Source organism: Triplophysa rosa, linkage group LG5 (assembly GCF_024868665.1).
Source record: "Triplophysa rosa linkage group LG5, Trosa_1v2, whole genome shotgun sequence".
In the NCBI taxonomy this organism is placed as follows: Eukaryota; Metazoa; Chordata; class Actinopteri; order Cypriniformes; family Nemacheilidae; genus Triplophysa; species Triplophysa rosa.
In genome coordinates, this window is record NC_079894.1 from 25,763,955 (window position 1) to 25,777,508 (window position 13,554).

General features: G+C 37.9%; 1 protein-coding gene across 1 annotated transcript in view; it reads left to right on the forward strand.

Annotated features, from left to right (window-relative positions):
• The first annotated feature begins 867 nt into the window (after window positions 1-867).
• LOC130554610 (piezo-type mechanosensitive ion channel component 2) overlaps window positions 868-13,554 on the forward strand; it is a 141,299-nt gene continuing 128,612 nt past the window's right edge. Inside the window, exon 1 of the mRNA XM_057334381.1 lies at window positions 868-963. Within this exon, the coding sequence (XP_057190364.1) occupies window positions 900-963 (64 nt within the window). The 5' untranslated portion in view covers window positions 868-899. The remainder of the gene's footprint in view (window positions 964-13,554) is intronic.

Below are 13,554 nucleotides of genomic sequence, written 5' to 3' on the forward strand. Positions count from 1 at the left end.
AATGCATGCAATGATTGACAGGCAGAAAATGATCACTCACCGAGTTTCACAGGTATTGTCTCAGGTGTGGTTTAACATTTAACATTTTCACCCACCTGTGACGTAATATTCTACATTAATGCCTCATTGATCTTCTTTCCTAAAATAACAATGTTCCTTAAAAAAATATGTGTATCAATTATTTCAACTATTAAAGTGTCGGCTTAATAAATGTTAAGTTAGCAAAAAGAGAGTGCTGCACAGACGTGATAAAATCTGTTCTAGAAGCGTTGTTGTAATGATGATGATTTCCTAGTAATACGGTAGTCAAATGGAGCGTCCCTCAGGGGCCAGAGGCCCCTCCTCCCGCCTGCCCTCATTGGATGCTTGCTGGATCACTTATGAGTTTGTCATTAACCGGAATCTCCGTGGTTTTCAGAGCTTTGACCGAGTTCATGGTTGTGGGGAGTCATCTAGTCTACATGAACGCGTAAAAACCAAACTTGAGGGACGATTAATTGCTCTTACAATAAAGTTTCTTCTTTTCGGTGCCACGGGAAACTGTGACTATTTCCCGCTGGATATACGCGCCGTTCCGGAGTCGGACGCATCCTGCGCGCTCTGGCGCAGACGGTGCATCGGCGTGCCCAAAACGCGCGGGTGAAACTTTACGTAAAAATAACATCTAAATGTCATAATGAGTTAGATAATTCACGTTTAACCCTTTGGAAGTAAGCATAAAGAAGGTTGTACGCATTTGGACACATGCAGGACGCACGGGTGTGCGGTGAAGTTTAGGACGCACGCATGATGCCGTCTTGCCCTAGATCGAGAAGAGATCGGGGTTTGACATCTGGATCCAGGACACTACAGTTTGTTCTTTAAACCACATCTGGATGTGACAGAGCTCGGCTCGAGCGATGGCTTCTGAGGTTGTGTGTGGGTTGATCTTCAGAGTGCTGCTGCCTGTGTGTCTGGCGGCAGGTGAGCATCTTAAACCCCTTCATTATTTCACCCAGCTTTGGGTTTGTGAAGGGTTTTGGTTTGATCTTTAATTTTACAGTAATCTGCTGTGTGGCTACATTGCAGGTGAAGGCGTTTATGCAACAGCTCTCATTGGCAAAAAGGCTACCCTTTTATTTAAGACTTGACGAGGATTGCAAAAAGTGAGATACGTTCATGATGAGTAAAGAAAGTGTAATTTATAAATAAAATAAATCGTGCTTATTGTTATGTGAGCTAATGAATGCGCAGCAACGCATCTCCACAGTAATAGCCATTTGTAACAGTCCAAATGCGTCGCAAAAATAGTTAGACTTACTTTTAAAATGTATTACATTTAAACAATGTTTACATTAAGTAAAAAATTGGGCTAGTTAGTAAAAAACTAAAGTTTAATGTAGAAATTAGGGTGAATTTGGAAAAAAATTCACAAAAAGAGTCTGCTTTACCCTAAATCACCCCGAAATCTTCCTTATCTTACTAAAAAGGAAACTTTCTCTTATGCTCATGTGTTTAACAAAACCATATTGGTGAGACCGGAGCTAGTTGTCAAACTCTCAGTGAAGTCTTGTTTTTCTGTATTATTCAATCCAATTTCTGGATAAAAGTCTGGACTACAGAAATGTAACGATAATTTACGCATTAATTGTCTAGGAAACCTTCTATTTATTGATTGAACAAGACAAAAAGGCATTTTACTCAACACGTGTATTGAAAATGTCTTATAGCTTGTTTAATTGATTTTCAGTCAAATGCAAATGAAACATAAAACTTGTTAAACATCACAAATGGGAAAAGCAACAGGGCAACTCAAACCTTTCTTTTGATGGACTGAAATTACAATTAAATGTAATTCAGAGAAATAGACTGCCTAAAAGTTTCAAATAAAAAAACTGCCCCGACTGCACATTTATGAAAATGTTTGATTCATCCGTCTTAATGTATGCCAGTGTGACTTTGTTGTGTTTGAAAATTATAAAGATTATGGATGATAAAACCACAGTAAGATGATGATTGACTGTAAACTTTGTGTAGCCTAATTCTCTTTGAGATACATCTGCTTTCTCTTTGATGATAAACATATACTTTAAATCTCTAGGTGTGATTTGTTAATCTTGTTTTTAGAGAGCGTGATAAACACTTTAATGCCAGGACTTTGTTTTAATGTAAACTGATATACAGTAAAACATGTCAGACCGCAGGGTGCATTTGTTCTGCAGGTTTTACTCGGCGACCGCACATCAGTCCTTGTGTTGGTTGTGTTATTATACTGTAGGGTGTGATGAGTCTTTGGTCACTGGGGATGATTTCACGTCACAGATTATTGATGAAATAATCTGTTGAAGCCCCTCAGAGACAGTCAACATCAATGATTTAAAACGGTTATTTTTTATTTCTATTTTTAATTTTTAGTAATCTAATAACGTTCATTCCCACTTTCTCAGATGTTACTATCACAATGTGTATTTTAAATAGTTTTGCTTTACATATTTTAAATTGTTCCTACGCCCCTTGACATGATTTGTCATAATTTGTACCAAGACTTATTTAATAATAATTACAAATACTTATCATTTTGAAACAGCTAATAATAAAACAGAAATAAGCAACCGTAAGACATGAATGGCAAGATGTAGTTCCAGGGGCGTTGCTAGCTCTAGCTCTCCTAAAGCTCTACTGGGGCACAGGCCCCCATAACGTTTTCTATCACTTGCGACACAATGGACTATACAAATTTACCTTGCTTAAAACACTATTCCTACAGTGCAACAAAAGGGAAGGTAAACATTTATGTATTTAAAAATATTTAAGTATCTTCAACATACTTGACATAAACTTCATTAACATGTTTGCATGCACTGTATGGAAATAATGAACGTAGAGATTTACATTTTTCTTGCATCTGCATTCATTACACAATGATAACAATCAATAATGACATCTTTTCAAGTATTTACAATTACAATATTTCAAGAAACCAGTCGTTTTATGGCTCCAACTAATATAAAGAACATATTTTATCTTTAAAAAAAACCTCTGGTTTCTGGTTTAACAGCCAAGTCCAAACAAAGATGGTTCATTTTTGGAAGCAACTGTACTGCATTAAACCGTACTGCCTATATAGTGCATAGTTATCTCAGCCATAGGTACTGACAACTTTTATGTAATGTCCTAAAATAGAGCTAGTAATATAAATATTAATTTCCTTTCTGAAAGTACAGAACACATAGCCTATATCATAGCCTACCTAAGTTGCATGTTGTCACCCTTGCGCGCCTGTGTGCGCACTGCGCAGCTGCATGCTGCAGTTGTTGCAAGGAAACACACAGACGTGCGCGGACATGGATGTTTGCGCAAAAGTTTTTATTTTTTATTTTATTGAAATATAACAAAATATTACAGATTTACACAGTAAAATGGCATACAATGTACATTCAACAATTTGAATTTTTAAAGGGGCATAGGGACAGAAGAATAAGAAAAAACAACCTTTTTTATATAAAAATAAAGAAATAAACAGACAAAAATAAAATAAATAAAAAAGTAAATAACTTAGAAAAAAATAAAAACAAACACTTTAAACAAACACCATATTATTAAATATAGATCATACAAAGGAGAGAAAAAATCATAATAGATTATATTTATCAAATAGATCCAATATAGGATTCTAGCTTTTTATGGAGTTTTTATGTATTGTCTTAAATCATTTTTAAATACAACAAACAGGGGGGTGATTTAAAAAACCTACATTTGTGAATACAATTTTTTGCTAGCAAAAGTAAATTGTTAATCAAAAAACATTTTTGACCATCTTTTTCATAGTTTCCATACTTAACATCTATAAAAGAAAGACTCACACCATCCACCTTTTTCTCCTTTAACCATAATTTAAAATTTTCCCAGAATGCACTAGAATATTTGCAATTTTTTAATATTTGGAAAATATGCTCTGTATTTTCTGGAAATAAATTACAAAAATTACATTGTATCGTTTCAAAATTTAATCTAATCTTTAGAAACTTTCCAGATTGGTAGATATCATATAAAATCGTAATATTTCTGCACGAAAGTACGGCACAAGTTTGTGTTTTCAGACCGGTTAAAATGTGTGTCTTCATTGCTATTACAAGCGTGAATTAGGTTACTACGTTAATGCATATAGATAACGTTTTTGCCGCAATTATTAATGTAAATGATTACACTGACAAATAAACACAATTGTTAAAACTTAAACTTGAAATTTATACTGGGGCACAGCCGATTTATACTAGGGCATGTGCCCAGTAAAAGGGGTCTATAGCGACACCCCGTGTAGTTCTGTCTGAGTGAATGTCAGGTTCAATTTTTGGCATCAGAATAATGAAAATGAACATTATCATGTTACATTTACATTTTACATTTAGTCATTTAGCAGATGCTTTTATCCAAAGCGACTTACAGATGAGGGAAACAATGGAAGCAATTGGCACAACATAAGGACAACAAATAGCGTAAGTGCAATAAAAGAAAACTAGTCTCATATAGTCTACCGCAGTATACAGAGCTAAGTTTTTTTTTCAAAGAGTAGAAAAGAGATAGAAGTCAGAACTGATCAGTCTGGTGTTGACGGAAGAGATGTGTTTTCAGACGATTCTTAAAGATGGCTACAGAATCTGCTGATCTTGTAGCAGCAGGCAGATCATTCCATAAATGTGGAACCGATCTGAGAAGGTACGTGAGAGAGATTTTTTACCTTTTTGGGATGGCACCACAAGACGTCGTTCATTTGCAGAGCGTAGGGATCTGGCGGGTATATAAGTCTGCATTAGAGAGTGACGATAAGGGGGTGCCAAATCAGTGGTGGTCTTGTAGGCCAAGAGCAGAGTCTTTAATTTTATTTGAGCGAATATAGGGAGCCAATGTAACTTAATGAAGAGAGGAGTGACGTGCACTCTCTTCGGTTCATTGAAGACCACTATTGCCGCTGCATTCTGGATCATCTGTAGAAGTTTGGTTGTGCAAGCTGGAAGTCCAGCCAGTAGCGCATTGCAGTAGTCCAGTCTGGACAGAAGAAGAGCCTGGACTAGGACTTGCGTAGCATGTTCTGATAGGAAAGGTCTGATTTTCCTAATATTGTAGAGGATGAATCTACAGGACCGGGTGGTGCTGGCAACCTGATCAGTCTTAAGCTGATCGCCGATCTCCCCTCCCAGGTTTCTGGCCGTTCTGGAAGATGTGATGGTTGATGAGCCCAGTTGAATGGAGAAGTTGTGATGAATCTTTGTGTCAGCCGGGATTACAAGCAGTTCTATTTTAGCAAGGTTCAGCTGCAGGTTATGGTCCTTCATCCAGAACGAGATGTCGGCTAGGCATGCTGAAATGCGTGCAGAAACAGTCGGATTGTCAGGCTGAAATGACAAGTGGAGTTGTGTATCATCCGCATAGCAGTGATAGGAAAAGCCATGTTTCCGAATGACAGAGCCTAGGGATGTCATGTATATAGAAAATAGCAACGGACCAAGCACTGAGCCCTGAGGCACCCCTGTGTCGAGATGTTGGGCAATCGTGTTGAACACCCATCTGCACTCCGTTGAGGAATGTGTAATATGTAATATTTATTTGTGTTAACCATTGCGCTTTGTTGCTTGAATCCATCCATGGATAGTTGTGATTCAGATGGATGTGAAATGGAATTGCAAAATTAATCTAGATGACAGTTTACAATCTGTTTAACTGTTTGTAAGTATCTCATATTTACTCTTTCCCTGTTTTTTTGATCAGCCCTTAAAAGTCCACACTAAACATACATTTGTGGTCACACCCACCCCCCCCCCCCCTCTCTCTCTCTCTCTCTCTCAGCAAGTGGGGTGTCTTCCTATAGGTAGATAAGATCCACTCTATAAGATGGTAATGTATCTCTTGACAGCCTAAGTTGGTTCTTTTCTCCTCCAAATGTGATGGAAAAGCTGCGGAGCACCTCCATTAATCCGTGGAAAGTCATTTTAACCGCATGAATTAATAATGTGGCATCAGAGGGGGGAGAATTGGCTGCCCATTATCGTAAACATGCCTTTAATATTTGATGATTTTATTTTTCAGTGGAAGTAGTACTGAGCAAAGGTTATCCAGCCAAAAAATAACAGAGAAATGACAGGAAAACTAACTGCAGGCAATAAATATTATTCAGTTAAAGACGCTGTGAAGTTATTATATGAGTGCTGTTTTTATTCTTGTGTTGATGTGTTTTTAATTGAAACTTTAACTTGTTGTTTTTACTCTGAAGTGAGGCGTAATAGGGGACAGTCTTATTTTAGAGCATTTCAGTGGATGTGCAGTATGGATATAAGGATACGCCCCTGAGTGCAAGATGAGTCATCAATGTTTTTTTTGTCAGTTTTTAGAAGTACATATTAACACCTGAGCTGATGTTGCGCCAACATATAGGGCAACTGCACCTTCAGCGACACAAGTTTGATTTGGGGCTTGAGGTCTGTTTTCGATTCCAACCGATCCTCTTCTTTCCGCCTGTACTTTCTTGTCTAATCTAAGAGTATAAAAGTTCAAGAATAAAGAATAAAGTCCAAAAATACAGCTGCGGAAAAAACTAAGAGAGCATTTCAAAATGATTTTCAGTTTTTCTGTATTGACTATTTATAGGTGTGTGTTTAGGTAAAATGATAGTTTTTGTTTCATCCTGTGAACTACTAGCAATATTTCTCCCATAAATCAAATAAAAATGTTGTTTCTATTCGCATTTATTTGCAGAAAAACTGGAGAAACAGGTGAAAATAATAGAAAAGATGCTCTGTATTTTTTCAGACCTCAAATACTGCAAAGGAAACAAGTTCAGATTCACTTTTAAGCAATAAAACAGTCATGTTATACACGTATTTAGGAAAAGTGAATTCAAACAATATTTTTTATGTGATTTTTCTCACAGTTTTGATGTGTCTCATCATGCTGTCAGTCTTTCACATTGGTCTTTCACATGCTATTGGATGACTTTGTCACTCCTGAGGTTTGATTTTGTTGAAATGTACACTGGACTGAAATGGCCACAATACATCTAGAAATGCTGATTAAATGAACATTTGAAATGGTCTTTTAATTTTTCCCACAGCTGCATATCTTTATACACACAGATGACCTAAAAGCTAAGAACTCCAGTTCGATTTAATGTTTTTAAAATGTTAAAGCAGTCCCAGAGGTGTTGCATTGCATGACACGCACATATTTTGTAAAGTATTCATGTTAAACTTTGTTATTGTTTAAATGAGCACAAAGGAAATGTTGATCATCTCATTTATTTCTCATAGACTGCGATGAAACTAAATCAATGAGAAATTACTTCAAATGAAACCCAACAGAAAACATATTCCTCTGGGATGGCTTTAAGACGTGTTGCTCGTGTAGGTGATGTAGGTTTTAGTCCAGCGCTCATTTCAGTAGTTTTAGTGTTTTCGTCATAAATCTGTCTCTCTATTGTAATTCTGCTCTAAGCATCTGCTGTGGTTTTCTCTTCTCTAACATCAATTATTTCTGAGATGGCTCATCATTTCAGTGTGGTCACTGCGGTTTTGCTTCTGTCTCTAAAGGAACGGCTCATTTGAAGCTTTGTGGAAGATTCAAGCTGGATTTGGATGTGGCCACATTTTTATTATTATCATCTCAAGTTAATTGTCCATGTCAGGAACATCACTTTAAAAGCAAAAGATCTGAGAGATAATACCTCATTTATCCATAAAGAGTATACAGAGGTTTTCACGTGTCAGCATGTACTTAAAGTATTTGTGTTTGAAACTTTGTTATGGTTATTTTGCAGATTTTTGGGGTATGATTATATTGTTGCTTATGATTAAATCAAACCTGTGGGTCACTTTAAGATAACTAAAAATCCTTTAGATGAGTTTATTAAAGTGCATTACTGGTGTTTTTTCTTTTGATGTTGTGAAAGTCTTGTGTAACTCTGCAGTTTCTCCGGTGTTTCCTCTGCCTGCTGGTTTTATTAACAGAATAAATGTCTGTGCTGTAATCTCTGACGCTCACTTTAATGGCTTCCATCACTGTGTGTAGTGAGACTCTCTCTCTCTCTCTCTCTCTCTCTCTCTCTCTCTCTCTCTCTCTCTCTCTCTCTCTCCCCAAACCAATAGCAAAGCTGTTTTAATGTTTGTTTGTTTTTTACAACCTAAATTAAGTTACCAGTTTTACAACGTGTGCATATTTTTCTGTGTGTGTGTGTTTTTTGTGTCTGTATATTAGGTAAGCCCATAAACTATGGTTAAAAAACTACAGTAAAAAAATATTTTTTGCTGCGTCCCAATTCACTTACTTATGTACTGTTTTTGTTATGAAAAAGCAGGGCCTGCTCGTGGGGTTGTGGGGCCCTATAGGCAAGACCATAAATATGGGCCCACTATTGTAAAAATGATCATAGCACCGCACGATTTGACAAGTGAAAATAAAACACACAAAAATTACCATTTTTAAATTTACGTGTAGAAGTGTTTTTTTTAAGTGCAACATATTAAACAAAGCTGTTCTAGTGCAACAACTGTATATAAACAGATTATAACAAATATAAGTCAAGGAGTAAATTCCATAGAATTTTACCACAGTTTACTATAGTCAATGATAATAGTATTTTTTCATGTTGGTTAAATTTAAGAGGATGATGGACATAGTTCTGATTTATTTCGAATTAGCTTACGCATTAAACAATGTAAAACAGAACATGAAAAGTACTGTTTTGATGCCATAGTTTGCCTAAGCCTACCACCGCAACCTCAATAAAAAAATCATTCGTTATTTATCTCTTAATCAATTACGATGAGGCGCATTTCTTGATGTAGCGTGAACATGACGTTGTTATGAGATACTACATTACCCATAATCCTGAACACTCCAAGAATGTGACGTATTTGACATCACCTAATCGTTTGGCACCTCCTCAATCGCGTCATAAACATTATGCAGGTTAACCCACTCTGCTCCTATTTTCTAATGTTTTGTATTTGTTGTCATTTTACTGTCGATTGTCGTAGGGAGAGATTATTCTGTTACTAAATCCCTGTGGGTTTTTCACTTACCATTTCATTTTAATAATGCGGTGGAGCATCACAAAATTCCACCTACTCGCGGTGGTGAGTTATGGGTAATATTAGTTTTTAAGGCCCTTGCACATTGAGTCCGAAATTTGTGTCCTAAATTTCCACACGTTAAAAAATAAATACGACCTCACATTGTTTCAATCACATTTACACACTGCCTCCGATATTTTCGTCGTCATAAAAAACTCGGACTGGGTTCGGTTTTCTGAGTATTTCGCATCAGTAGCAAGCATTTTGAGAGGCGTTTTGACAATTCAGAGACACTGTACAAACTAGCACCAAATACAAAATAACGCATACGAAAATACCGGACTGTATGTGCAAAGAACTTTAGAGTGTGCATCATTCTGCACTTCGAATTTCTACCGGAAGTAGTAGACCATCCGAGAATATTTGGAATACTCTTTTCAACATACTACGATTTGGGACATACTAATTCTATTTTCGGATACTATTTAGGACGGATAGTATGCAAATTGGGACGCAGCATTTATTTTACCTTACCTAAATATATGTGGATTGAGCCATTTAGAAGCTCAAAACTCAGATGTCTTCATAGCACAAGGTATTTAGCACAAGAGGTTAAAAATCCTATTTATTTTCTCTATAATCGATTTTTAACAATAAAGTACAAACCTTTAAGACAACGTTTTTACAGTCTTTGAGATTAAGAGAGAATTTACATCCAGTCAGTCGATATTGCAAAATAAACCCCGACAGGGTGATCTTATACACAAGATATTGTGTTGGTTTCTTAATTCACCAATTTGCTTATTTTATGTACTAAAAGTATGTATTCCTTTTGTGATTGAAAAGCACGTGGGTAGTTGACAAATAAACCGCACATGTCTCATATGATGTGACAAGGCAAAATTTAGATTTAGAAAACAAATAGTTAAAGGGGTCATATGACACGGCTAAAATGAATATAATTTTTGTTTTAGATGTAATGCAATGTGTATACACGATTTAATGTTCAAAAATGCTGTATTTTCCACATACCGTGCATGTTTGTATCTCCTCTTTGCCCCGTTTCACTGAAACGCGCAGATTTTTTACAAAGCTCATCGCTCTGAAAAGCGAGGTGTGCTATGATTGGCCAGTTAGCCAGTGCATAGTGATTGGTCGAATACTGCAAGCGTGTGGCGGAAATGTAACGCCTCTTACCATATTTGGAACATCAGGTTCCAAAGCAATTGTACTGACAGGTACGCCCACTTTACTTGCGTCTACATTTGGGTGGTCTTAATCAAATCATACCACGAACAGACGTAGATTTGTGGGAGTGTGGTTACACGAGGCGTTTCAGGCAGGTCTGGGTCAGGCAGATCTTTGTTCCGACACTTTAATTTTTGCAATTTTATGTGTCTAATACATGCATGGGCTCAATACACCAAAGACACAGAAAAACACATATTCACACCATATGACCCCTTTAAAGATAACATATTGTATATTATTAATATTTATATTTGTAATATAAAACAGCATACGAGAGATTTATCTTCATTGTTGTTGTTGTTTTTTAAATAATTTTTGCTGTGACACCATTGGACACATTTACAGTTGATTTGTCAACTACCCATGTACATTTTATTTCATAACGAGAGAGTAAGTATTGGGATACACTAAAATGTAACCATAGTGCTAGTTGTTGTCAAGACACTCATTGTGATCATTAACAAAAACACACATCGAAGAATTTTCACCAAAAGATTTGAGTACTTTATGGGTACTTATTTTAACATACTATGATTTGAGACACACTCATTCTAATTTTGAATATTATTACGAACAAGTAGTATGCAATAAGGGACACCTCATACCGTATGTCTGTAGCCTTTAAGACACAAGCACATGATGCTGTTTATGTTTTTACCCGTGTTGCAGGTGTTCACTGGCACAAAGCCGACTTAACATGGTGCCGGTTTCCCCAAAAAATGTTGAGAGAAAAATGTACACAGATACAGTAAGTTTGCACAAAATAGACTAGAATGGCCAAACATGTTAAAAAATGTTGTGTCAAAATAAATTTGGCCATCTAGTGTAAATTAGCATGACAACAATGTGGGAAACCGTGCAGTTGAAGTGTTTTGCCAGTTTTTAAATTTGTACACGGTGATGTAACTGCCGTTTTGTTGTCATTGGCATCTCTTGAAGGTTTTCTTGTGACATGTCCGTGCATGGAAAGGCGTGTAATTGATATCAAGTCATCTGCACAACTCCATGTTTGGTAGTGAAATAAATTTGCTTAATGTTTCGACCAGCAGCTCGTGAAATGGAAACTAGCAAAAGAAAGAAATAACGGTGAAAAGGAGATTTTCAAATGAAGGCCTGCCACAACAGTTTACTCTGTTGATCGTCTGTCCGCTGGATGATGAATAAAGTACACAGCTCATGGAAAGAAAGAACTACAGCAGATAGAATATGGAAATTAGGGGCAGTTTAAGATGAAACCCTCCCAGTCTCAAATCTCGTTTCTTATTTTTTCATTGGTCATAATCTCAGAGGTGGGGCTGTGTTGAAAAATGACATTTTTTTTATTTATCTTTTTGCAAATCATTTCAAACCAGAAATCGATTGTTTTTAATTATGACATGAGAAGTTTTGTGTTTTATTCTACACGTGTTAGAATCCTCGTCTTTCCTGTAGCTCAGTGATTAGAGCATGGCACTAGAAATGCCAAGGTCATGGGTTCGATCCCAGGGGGTTGCACATAGTTTGAAACAAAAAATGTATAATACAATGCAATGTAAGTCGCTTTGGATAAAAGCATCTGCCAAATGCATAAATGTAAATTGTTTATTTTTTGTACAGATAAATTGACTAATTTTGACTATTGATGAAAGAAAATGCTTTATTGGCATATTAAAACAGTTTTCACATTGACAAAGCTTAACTGGGCGATATATATCGCGATTCACGCTAATTATACATGTCTATATCAATTCTGTGTTTTATGCACAGCTCTTCCCTGAACTACGGATCTTTGATCAGTAGGAAGTACTGCTCGATCTAAAATCACTACGAGATTGAGTCGTTTATAATGTGCATTTGAAAAAGCAACACTCTTCAAACATCATCACTCTAAATATACTTTATTATCATGAAAATACCTGAAAAGAACAGCGATAGAATATGACCATTGGCATTTCCTGGAACCAATCGTTCTTCTTCTGTTTCCCATATTCAGAGTTTCTGCGCAAGAGCGCCCTCTGGCTTTCGGATGTGGCGGCATTTAACCATAATTCATTGAGAAACATCTCCGGTTACTGTCGTAACCTCGGTTCCCTGAGAAGCGGGAACGAGACATTGCGGAAGCTTCCGCATATGGGAACTCCTCCCTTCTCACCTCTCCTGAAGTCTTATTGGATAACGCCAGTGAAACTGGCCAATTGTCGCGCTCGCAACCGAATGTAATTACTGGCGACCAGACAGTATAATACAGTGCACAGCGACAATACCTCAGAATCTGCGAAAGAACGCCTCCAAGGCTGACACGCGACGTACACGGCGGCTAGCGCAATGTCTCGTTCCCGCTTCTCAGGGAACCGAGGTTACGACAGTAACTGGAGACGTTCCCTATCGAGAGCGGTCTCTCGACATTGTGGAAGCTTCCGCATATGGGAACTGTATACAATCCCGCCGTGAGAGTAGCAAGACAGCCGTAACCGACCGCATACACTCACCAGTGTTAAGCACACAGATGAACCAATCGCAAAGTCGCCGTGAAGAGCCCGCAGCTGATTGGCTGAGACAGACCAATGAGCTGCAAGAACGGTCTTCTACAAAATTTGCATATCTCAGCCAAAGAAATGAGCGGGCTGCACTGAGACAGGGCAGACACCACAATAGTAAAAGTCAGCGCGGAAATCCGGGCAGATATAATGCAAGTCCAGTAACATCAAGCACAGAGTTAACAGTAACACGGTAACAACTGCACAATATAGGAGATCAGCAACTAGGTAACATTGAGCTGTCTGTACTCACCGAGAGGACATGCGAGGCTAATGAGTGATACATCCAGCCTGTAGAATCTGGCGAAGGTGTTCTGTGAAGACCAGCCAGCCGCACAACAGATGTCCTTAATAGAAACGCCTCTAGCCCAAGCCCATGAAGAGGCAACAGCCCTAGTTGAGTGAGCCCTGACGCTGAAAGGGCAGTCCTGCCTTTGACTCTCATACGCCAGGTTGATAGCGTCCACCACCCAGTGAGAGAGCCTCTGTTTAGAGACAGCCCGACCTTTAGTCCCCCCACCGTAGCACACGAAGAGCTGATCAGACAGCCGAAACCCGGCCGTATGATCAATGTAAGCCCTCAAAGCCCTAACCGGACACACAGCCCTCTGAGCATCAGCATCACACGAGGCAGACGACTCGGAAGACAAAGCGGGCAACGAAATAACCTGCCCTCTGAACGGGGTAGACAGGAACTTAGGCACATAACCCGCCTTCGACCGTAGAGTGACGCTGCAGTCGCCGGC